The sequence below is a fragment of the Corapipo altera genome, unplaced genomic scaffold (genome assembly GCF_003945725.1).
Source record: "Corapipo altera isolate COAL_440 unplaced genomic scaffold, ASM394572v1 2b, whole genome shotgun sequence".
NCBI lineage: Eukaryota > Metazoa > Chordata > Aves > Passeriformes > Pipridae > Corapipo > Corapipo altera.
Window position 1 is genome coordinate 21,009,942 of NW_020884874.1, and position 11,250 is coordinate 21,021,191.

Sequence of the window (11,250 nt, forward strand, 5' to 3'; positions counted from 1 at the left end):
GTTTTGCAGTGTTTTGCCTGAACTAGCAAGTCTTTCTTACAGGCAAGTTTTACCTAACCAACCCTCACTACATTCTTATTAGTGAATCAGATGGACAAAATATTTGTTATCTGAGGGGAAGGGGCACATCTTAGCTTGCACACAGTTAACTCTCACTTCCCTTCCATACTGTAGACTGGAAAGTAATCAGGATTGTACACTGTCAGAGAAAACTAACAGTCACAAAGGATGAATGTGTTGCACTCACAGAGTTTGTTTAAAAAACAAAAACACACTCAAAATTTTACTCACTTATAGCGATCTTTGTATGAAGTAATTGCAGGCACAAGGAAATGCCACCTCTCCAGCAGAACAAGTGACTGTTGTCTGGATGACAAGGAGCAAATGAGACTCTGAGATGTTTTTCTGCTGAATTCTTAAATCCAGCTGGCCTGTGGTCTTCTGTGACCACTCCAGTGTACACATGGTCATTGCTATTGATTACCTTCAACTCCATAAAAAACATCTCCTGTCATAGCTATATACAGAAGACTCCCCTGTGTGGCTGTTTCTGCAGGAATAGTTTCTACTGACTGTTTATAAGCATAATCTCAGTGCCAAATCTGACCAGTTCTGCATCAGGAGCAATCTGAGGTGGCATCTAGAGTGAGCAGATCCCCCAGCCAACTCACACTACAGTACTACCAGAGGCACATTTCTTCTAAAATTTATATTCTGCAATTTTCTGTTAGGAAGACATTTGAGTAAATGAACTGGTGAATGAAGTAAATGAACTATAGAACATCTCAAAGGTCTTTCACATGAGGGAGTATATTTTAAAGTCCTCAGAACACTTACATGCTCAGATTTAATGTTCATTCAAAAGTTATCCTTTCTTAGATTTTTCTTTGTATGGATAATCAGTTTCTCTAATACCTAAAAAGTCCAGAAAAGGAAGGTATTTAGACATCTGACATGGTCATCATTGATAGAAGATTCCAACTGCTCAAATTCACACAGTTGCAGTCACTGTAAGAGTGTGGCATAGGTTTGGAGAAGGGATAAAAGTGGCACAAAATATTTGCTCTTTTTTTTTTTTTTTTGCAGGTGATCTAGAACAAAAATTTGAACTGGAAATAAGCCCCCTTTGTAATCAGCAGAAGGATACAATACCAAGCATACAGATTGGTAAGTATTTAATTCTCTTCATGTTTATCTTACTATGGCACAAGCTCAAATAGAAGCTTTTCTCCACCACCCGCTCCACCCCACTCTAGTTTTGGATACCATAAGAGTTACGAAACATGTTCTAAATTAAAATGTTCAAAAAGAAACCTATCTAAGCCAAATGTTCAACAGAAAGACAAAGGAGTCATTGCATAGGGGAAAAGGTGTCCATGGAGAAAAATTGCAGCCAATGTGGGATTAAACACTGGTTACTTTCTTACCTGAAATCTCCTCAGAGGGATGCTGACTCTCACAGATTTTACTGTTACACATGCAGATAAAGCCGTGTCTTGTCATGTATGCTGGTCAAAAGCTGTGCATTTCAAAAGGACTCCATGTCTGTTTGAGGGTTTATTGTTATTTCTTATCAGGGTTTTTGCCACTTACATTGCTCTCAAGGCACTCTGTGAATGGATTTGTTGCTCACCAGGTGTTCCTTGTATGTTTCCCCAGGGTTCATGACATACATCGTTGAGCCACTCTTTGAGAGGTGGGCCCAGTTTACAGGCGATACTCCCCTATCGGAAAATATGCTAAACCATCTCAGGAGGAACAAGGCCAAGTGGAGAAGCTTGCTCCACAAGCAACACAGCAGTAGTAGGAGCAATGACCACTCAGGTCAAGTGACTGGCAGCCAGGAACAGACTTTAAATGAAGAAGAGACTCCCTAGTGGCAGCTTTGCACTTTTCCTTATAGCACTGCTATCTCCGTCTTGGTCACAGCAGCAAGTAAGATCCCGAGTAGCCAGGAGCCTGTTGTCGAGACCGTGCAAAGGGAAGAAATGGCAAAGCAGAAGCTGTAAGGGTCCTCACCAACAGGCCCAAGGTTCTGCTGGGTTTCTTTCTGATCCTCACGTTCCATTCCTCTCCCCTCTCTTCGTCCTGCGCATGCGTGATGTCATCCGTCACTCCTGACCACGAACTGTCCGATTGCGGACTCCCAGTCAGCAGCAGTTACGGCTGCCGTGAAGTAGGGAGGATTCCTGAGAGAGCAGGGGAGACAGAGAGGCACTCTTGGTTATATATTCATTTACCACAAGTCATACTGTGACATATGTATTTAGGCCCAGAGCACCACACATGTTCCAGGCTGGCAGCTGGGCTGCACATTAAACCACCAGCATCTTCAGCATCCAGAGGACGCAGGCTGACAGACGGTGCTCACAGAGGGCAGAGAGAGTCTGGTTGTTTTAGTAATTAAAACAAAAACCTTTTTAACTTTTGTATTCTGTGCACTAAACAACAGATCTAAAAACCTTGGACTGAAGTTACTCTCTGTATACATGCCTCCAGTGTAACAAGGCTCGTTTTGGTAATCATTTTTATGCCACTTTGGATAAAAGACAGGCATCTTCTCATTGCAAGGAACAGTATTCCCTCGCAACTGAAAGGGAAGGTGTAGTACAGTCTAAACCTTTGAAACATGAACAGATCTATCTTTTGAGTACTGTTTCAAGTAACCTGTTTATATTCATATGTGTATATTTTCTGTAAATACAAAGCGCTACTGATTCCCATGCCAAAATACTGGAGTACTGTGGGATTGCTACCTGTAAAAACATTGGCACTGTGAACAGAATACTGTTAGTTTTAATACAAGAGAAAGCATTTGTAAATATGGTATAGAGTTTATTAATATACACCATTGTTTGTGGATAAAAGCCTTAACTTTTAGCATCCTTCATAGCTGCCAAAATCATATGATTACAAGATACGATTCTGAACTGCCTTTCCACTATCCAAGGTGTATCAAAGGTCATTAAGGAATGAAGTCCAGCAGGATAACTTCTTGAAAACTTCAAACACATTCCATATGGGTCCATGTTGTTAATCCATGGCACCTTGCACATTTGGTCTAGGCAAATGTTTCACAGAGCCTGAAGTTCAAAAAAACCTGAGCCCCACAGCAACACCACATGATTTGACAGTTCAACCTGATTACCATTTATTCAAGAGTGTGAATTTTTACTAAATAGCTTAGTGGTCTACAAAGCACGACATTCAGTAATTCTGGAGTCCAGTTGTTTTCTCAAGAGATGTTGCAGTGTAGCTGATTTTTCCCCCCCCATTCCCTCCTTAGCTAGCCAGCGTCAAAATGCATTTGTATTTTTCTTGTAATTTAAATAATACTTCAACTGACTTTTAGGTTGGTCTAAGTCAATGAAGGAAAAAAATCTGTTGCAGTCAGACTATTAAGAAAAATCTCTTAACTGTCATAGTTGCTGAGGAATTTTCTATAATCTTGTGTTTGTGAAAGATACATGGCCTTAATTATGCCCTAAACAACCTCAGTTGAAAAGTCTTTATAAAACTTAAGCTTCCACCATTTCAATGAGATTGTATTCTCAAGTGGTAGTCCCCTTCTCCTCTGCCCCCAGTAAAAATAACTGCATTCAGGTGAAGTATAGTGTTCTAAACGCTCAATACATCAAATCTGTATAGCTGTTTTCCAAAAAAACTAGCAGATATGGCCATATAATCATGTTTGGATGTGAATACCTTGAAGAGGCCAACAAAGAAAGAGCTATTTAAGTCAGTGTTTGAGAAAGATATTTACTCAAAAAAGTGCAAGGGGAGATATAATAGATTTTTCTCAATGACAGGGGATATTGACTTGATAAGAGAAAGTTCATGCTCAGAAGGTGACTAATATGTTAAAGGAAAATAAAAAGCGTAAGTTTTAGTAAAGTATGTTTTACTCTACTAATTCTTTGTGTGTATCTTCAGAGAAAGAAGCTGAAACCCAGTGAAGTAGGAGGGTGGAAAACACTGTGAGAACACAAAGCACTCCAAGAATGGTGTTTTTCTTCCCCCTCTACTGTTACATAAGGTATAACCATATGTAGGTAAAACCATAAGGTAGAAAATCTCTTTCTTCCTCCCACTTCTAAATGAGACTCACATATTAGAAGGACCACAGCAAGCAAAGAGAGAGAGAGAGGGAGTTGTAATATAATTAAATTGTTTCTAACTACAGGACACAATTTCTTCTTAACCACCTGATGGTAGGGGCAGAAGCATCACCATTTTGCAGCTCTTTAGGTGTATCTTTCCTTCTGACAGATTTAGGACAATTATTAGAACATTACACAAGCAGTGTAATGTGCTGCTTAGAAGCACTTAAGTACATACAAAAGGATATAATTTCCCTTGTTTTGTCTTTTTACTAAGAAACGAAAGCCCTTTTCCTTCTAGTTCAAAGAAATTTTTTATAATGTTCTGAAATTTAGTTAAACAAACACCGTGTCTAGCAGCATAAAAAGCTCTTGACAGAGACATTGTTGAGCTGTTTCCAAAGAGCTTCCAGAAAATAGGTCCAGCAGGTAGAAATGAAATTTTGTTACAGCTACATTAAACTCAAGCCCTTTTCTACAAGTGGAGCCTGCAGAGTCCATTACAAGTTTGCTCTTACCAAGCTAAAACTTTTTAACTTTAAAAAGCTGCTCTGAAAATTCTGGGGGATTTTGGCGCACTGATTTGCTAGATTTCATACCTGCTAGATATCAGTCACCTTGTCTAATGACATAGTGCTTGAAATAGGTTCACGGTGGCTCCAGCAATACTTCTGTACTTGTGAGCCAAACCCATTACACAAATTTTGGTCTGGCCAGTTTGCCTCAGGTGTTCCAGACAGAGGTGTGCTGAACAGTTAGGCTCTGGCAGCAGATTCCTGGCAGCCAAATTCACCGGGGTCTGTGATGCAAAGTGCTACCATCTGATTTCCCTTAGAAGCCAAACAATGACCGATAACAGCCAATGCAACAACACCAGTGTTCAGTATATGTGGTTGTGATACACACTTGGTATTCTGTAGTTTGGAGGGCATTTCTGCACCAGGTTTTCTCCCCAGGATGCCAACAGAATGCTGATGCACAGAATGGAAAAACTATGCAGATAATACAGATTTCTGTGTTGTCAGCCCCATTAGCCACTTTACAGAAAGCCTTTGTATAGTGTTTTTCCTTCTTACTGGGCCAGTGCAGGTAAAAGATTTTGAAGGTTTTTTTAAACTGAGTTAAGGTTTCCATATATGGAAAGAAAAAGAAAACTGGCCCACAATTGCAATTTCATTTGAATAAAATCTAGTTTCTTTAAATGAAGATTTCATGCCATCAAAGAGAAATTTTGTATAATTAAGAACAATAATAAGTAATGATAAGTGATAAGTGAAAATTTTAGGCTGGTTAAAATAATGCATACGTATGCATTGTCAATAATTTAAGATTTTACTTACCTTTGGGTTTTTAAGTGTCAACAGTCCAGCCACCAGCTAAAAGGACTACTAAAAACATGTACCTTTGGAATAAAGGAACAGAGAGAGGAGTAGCTGAAATGAAGTAGAGTCTATGGAGGAAAAAGAAAAAAACAAAACACGTGATCTGCCGTTGTATCTAACCTAATCTACAACACAGGTCAATTATTTTTGTATAAACTTGTGATTTTCATGAAGGAAACCAAGGCCTCCCCAATGATTAGTAGCAGAGAAAGCTGTTACCACAGTAAATAAGATATGCCCACTGCATAGCTATCTTACCAGCTTTTCCAGTCTGTGGTTGAAATTTCTGTTAAAAGTTTCTGTCAAATTAGACACAAAATGCACACCAGCCCTTCCAAATGGATTCTCCTAAGAAAGGAGAAACACTCAAGTAGCTACAATTTTAGTTTCAGGTACCAGCCAGGGTACCAGCCATAATTTATAGCCTGATATTTTAAGTCACTCAGCTGAGTTGTCTATAAAATATGCCCATTCCTCTCCTGATACCACCATCCCCCACTCATGGCCCACAAAAATCAATAATTAAATTTAAATTAAGATCCTACAAATTCAAAAAGAGCCACCCCAAACAGAAACAAAGCAAAACCACAAGGCAAGTTTCATGCCATGAATATGTATTCAAATAACTCTGATTGGTGCAAACTGTTACTCTATTATTTGTTTCTATAATCCATCCAATATTTTAGGTACATAAACTTTTAAGTGCAGAGCATAAGTTTGACTTGGATGTAAAATATATTCTGCTTATCTTTGAATTCAAGATTGTATATGTCATGTTTATTGTAAAGCATTTTATATATACATATTCGCATATCTTAGACAACTCTTTGGGCCAAGCACTGGTCCCCTCAACTTCACTGGGACCAAGAATCAGCCCCCGTATGTGCGTATATATGCCATATGCATCATTCTGAAAGGAAGCACTAGATTGTGTGAAAATGCTGTGACTGCTATGCAGTGATGCCAAGAGACTTAACTGTATCTTTTTTAACATACTGCTGTAAGTATTCATCATGTCAAAGAATGACAACTAATAAAAAAAAAAAAATGAAGTGTCTCAAGTTCTTTGGTAAAGCCAGTTGATTGAAGCATCTCCTTAGTTTGCAGAAGACATTCTGGTTTGACAAAACAGCAAAATTCCTGCTGCATCCATCCTCCCACTGTCTCTCCTTCTTAACAGCAGAAAAATCCCTTTCCTAGTGCGATGTTTCTGAGAAGAACTTTTCTCTAAATTTACCCTTAGCCTTGCTGTATGAATTAAACGGACTTAGGAGCAAGAAAAGTATTTCCATATAGTTTTCCTAAGCATGTAGTAAAAGGATTTTCAAGCCCCAGGAAAAATGTTTTCCTGTTCAAGTATTTAAAGGAGAGAGTTGTCTTTTACTATTGTTTCAGCTCCAGTAACGAGTTCTCCTTACTATCATTGGTCAATGTCCATTTTCTCATTTCTGAGTTTCAGACCATATTATTTATATGTGCAAATTTACAAAGGCTTTTGAAGTTTAATTGAAAATATGAGAAGCATTGATGTTCTACACTGGTAAGTATTTCTAAGTGAGAAATACTTAATATTTGTCACTTCAGGGACTTGACTTTGACACATCTTTAAAGCCAGAATTTATTTGTACATTAGATTTTTAGTAACAACACTCAATAGTTTGTGCCATGCAAATACTACAATTGAATCGAATATAGGAGCTGGAAATATATTTTTGGGTTAAGTGCTATTTAGCCAACATTTTAAATTTATTTTCCTTAAAAAAACCACCCTTCAGAATCATAGGAAGTTTTTTCCTGTGTCCTCCAGATACAAGCTGAATTGCAGAATGGACTCTGGAATGAAGCCCCTTAGAGATCTGTCCTATGTAGGGATGGAGTTGTGATGGCTTCTCCAGGAGTAGTTTTACACAGTCAGCATTGGAAAACCGCTCAGTTTTCCATAACAGCTTTAACAGTGTTATTTTCAAGTACAGCTAAGTCAATACATGTTCCCACTCTGCACAGACACTGGATGGATGGATGCTGATGTTTAATGGTTCAAAACAAATAACGCACACTAGCAAGTGGAAATGTATGAATGAACAGCAAAAGAAAAAATAATTATATGGCAATATTTTTGTCCTGGCCAAATATTTACCTGTGCTTTAAAGCTCAGGTGGAGAATCTTGGAAATATAACTATTCATTAAGAAAAGAAACAATGCAATATGCAAGTGACAAACAATTACTTAGGTGACAGACACTCCTTTTACCTCCCCAATGTCCACCACAGTCCAAACCTCTCCAAGATAAAATGAGTGCAGTTACAAAATACACTGGTTTTAGCAACAAAGCAGGTTTATGGTGTCTCCACTTCTACTCATCTCTGTCTTTCAGTGATGTTGTATACAGTACAGTCTCAAACAGGTATTTAGGGACAGACAGATAGAAAATGAACCACAGAATAGGAAAAGGCTTTAAAAAAAAAAAGGCTCTGACAGTAAAACCAATGCATCCTTACTATATATATCCTGGGCTAGTTTGGATCTCAGGCAGAGTTATACTAAACACCATGCAACACCTTAATCCGTGACAACTGAAGTTTTCTACCAGCAGCACCACCTCCTAAAAGCTACCTTGCGTGTCTACACAGGGCCGTGCAGACCTATGCACACAAGGAAGTGAGTATCACAACAGCAGATAAATTTCGTGTCAGATTTTATAGTAATACACTTTAGAGAGAAGATTTGAAACCTGTACCCTACAGAGCTCTAAATATATTGTACTAGATTAGGAAGGGGATCTGGGTGTCTTAAGAAGTTGTAACTAAAATGAAGTATTAGAATTCATACAGAGGAGTTCTCCTATTATTTCCATCACTCCTACTACCCAGAGATAAATTCAATGCCATCATTTGCATACCAATCATCCCTCTCTAGAAAGTGCAAGTACAAGAGTGGGAAGTGCAAAGGGTGGCAAAAAGTAATTTGAATCACGAAAAACCTCCAGAAAGGAGAGACAGAGGAAAAAAGACTGTAGCTTCATTAGTAGCAATAATGAAAAAACCCCAGAACATTTGGGCAGACTGAGAGCTTCTGCTTTCCCCAGATCAAAACACAGGTAAAACAAAGTAAAGCAGTACATATGGAAGTTGCTGCCCCAAGAATACATTAACTTTTAACCACATAGTAAAGCTTAAAAGAACATTGAACATTTATATGAACGAAAAAAAATTCATGGTTAGAAATAAATATTACTAACATCATAATCCTGAAGAAAATGCACTATAATACTTAAATCCACCTTTAGTTTAAAATGATGCTTTCCTGCGCTACTCATGCAACTCAGCAGCTGTTCCAGTTCAAATCCAGACTTTCCATTTTTATGTGCAGAGGATTCCTATGAGCTTAGCTCATTCATAAGCATATTTATGAAAGAAATACAGTTATCAAAAAGAAAAATCTAGTGCTACACCTACACATGCCCAGCCTCATTTCTATAGCCAGACCTACCAACACCTGCAGACAAATCCAGGGGTAGTCATGTCAGGCAATCAAAATCCAAAGAAAATAGGAAGTACTGAAACATATGGTAGATTCAAAGGCAGATTCAAAAAGAAAATATTGTCCCAAAGACCACTTGTTTGTATCTTTCATGTTTTGCATTGGACAAATATATTTCAAGTCAATCCTTAGAGGGAGGAGAAGAAAATAGATATATTGGTATCATCAACTGAGAGACCAAAACATGAGTGGAATTACTTTGTTTAAAATGTACTGTTTTGCTGGGACAAGGTTCCAAGTATAGAAGTAATTGGACATTGTCCTCTATGGTACCTGTGCACAACACATTTATTTCCCCCAGTGTATCAGAAAAGTCACCACCACCAGTTCTACCATTTCTGCATGAAACATTAAGAAGTGGCCATTTACACTATGTGCTTCGAAGTACATTTTATCAGCACTAATGCTGAATTAAGATGCACTGCCAACTGTGCAGCTCCCACATTAAAAGGAAATCTTCCTCAACAATGCCAGTAGCTGAAGACTGCCTATGTAAAGACAGATCTTAAATCAAGAAACATAAGGAAGATCTGGGATGGGTACGTCAGCCACTCAAAACAGCTAAGTGACATTGGCACATTGTATACTTTAGGTACATAAAAGTGTGTACAAGAGTTTTAATATAGCAAATACATTTCCATCATTTATCTTCATTATAGCTACAAAGATATTACACACAGAAATTATATCACCTGAAGGTATTAGTGAATTAAAGTGAAGAAACCTGGAAAAAAACTGTATAGTTGACTTCCTTCTGCACTCGATCCTCAAATCCTCTGTTTGGTCAATCAGGAGTCCTATCTGCAGATGACTAAAAATGGTTATCAAGCCTCATTTTTATCTTCTTGGATCTCTTGCCCCCACTTCCTTCCTCTGCACACCTAATTATGGTCAGCTTCTTGAAAACACCAACTAATCAGAAGCAACACAAAAAAATAATTTGATTTCGGAAATTATGGTATTTATTATGTTTCCAATCATATGTTATGTTCTTTTAAAAAGCAGTGTGATTCCCCCCCCCCCCCCCCCCCGCCAAAAAATGGAATTCTTCCTTCTCTGAGATGCTCTAGATTGGGCTAGAAGAGAAAAAGTTCAGAAAGGTAGACTATCTCATGCAAGAAAGCCATGGCAAGAAGTTCAGAGCTCACTTGGAGAATGCAGCAAGTAAATAAAATTCTTGTGAGCCTTCACTGTCAGCCAGACATGAGAGGAGCCTAAGAGACTCTACTACAACTCAGAATGGTATTAAGTGGAAGCAAGAACTTGTATGCAAGGGCACAACCCCTTTTTTGTTTTCTGTCTTCCTTGATAATTTCTGTGTTCTCCCGTGATAAAACTATGGAGGTTTTATTGTAATAAAGCCTGGCTTTTTGATTTCAAAAGAAACAGTTTCCTGAGGCTCAGATCCGCTTCAATTCCTGTAACCACTTTTTATTAAGCATACTTTACTATAGTATGAAATATTTTCTTTTTTTTAAGAGCATTTCAGTTTTATGGAACAGTAGTTAATAATATTACTATTAATGTTTGCTTAGGATGAAGCATAAAAAAGTGTCTGGATTTCATCTGCCTTTTGCCAAATCCTCCATCTGCCCAAGACCTAAAGATATTGCAATATAATCTCGTGTTACCAACAATCTCCCATTTTCTTTTGAACAGTTCCACTACTTAGGCCTATATGTTGGCAAGTTTGAAATATAAACTACTAACAAAATGATCTGACATTTTGACTATGGCAACTCAACAGTCACATTGTATATGAAATGCTAGATAAAGGTGGAATTTATTTATTTGCACTGTGGTTAAATTTCAGAGCACTCTAGTTATGGATTAGGACACCACAAGGGTCCCCACTGCTCCCACCATAAGTCTTCACAATAGAAATAATCTAAAAACAGGTTCAAGAAGAAAACCACCACAGATCCTGTAGAGAGCTAGATGTGAAAGGGCAGCTTTTACTTCAATGATAAAGGAGCAAAACTTCTATGGTTTTGTGGAAAAAGCAAATTGATCACCTCCAAGTACCTTATTTTTTTTTTTTCATTTATTTCCTCACCAATCCAACTGCAATTCTTTCTTTCTGATACTTCAGTGTCATTAATTTAAAGGGAGAGCTTACATTATCACTCTTGAGTTACTTGACAGTTTCAAGTTTTGCCTGTGGGTGTTATATTGCTCTCAGGGACATCTTATATAATAATGCAGATATCATTTTTTAGCTGGCACA

General features: G+C 38.0%; 1 protein-coding gene across 2 annotated transcripts in view; it reads left to right on the plus strand.

Annotated features, from left to right (window-relative positions):
• Positions 1-4,694, plus strand: part of PDE7B (phosphodiesterase 7B) — a 173,238-nt gene extending 168,544 nt beyond the window's left edge. For both annotated transcript variants that reach the window (XM_027669981.1, XM_027669973.1), the window contains 2 exons: positions 1,087-1,167; positions 1,660-4,694. In XM_027669981.1, coding sequence (XP_027525782.1) covers positions 1,087-1,167; positions 1,660-1,877 — 299 coding nt within the window. In that variant the 3' untranslated portion in view covers positions 1,878-4,694. The remainder of the gene's footprint in view (positions 1-1,086; positions 1,168-1,659) is intronic.
• Positions 4,695-11,250: the final 6,556 nt, after the last annotated feature.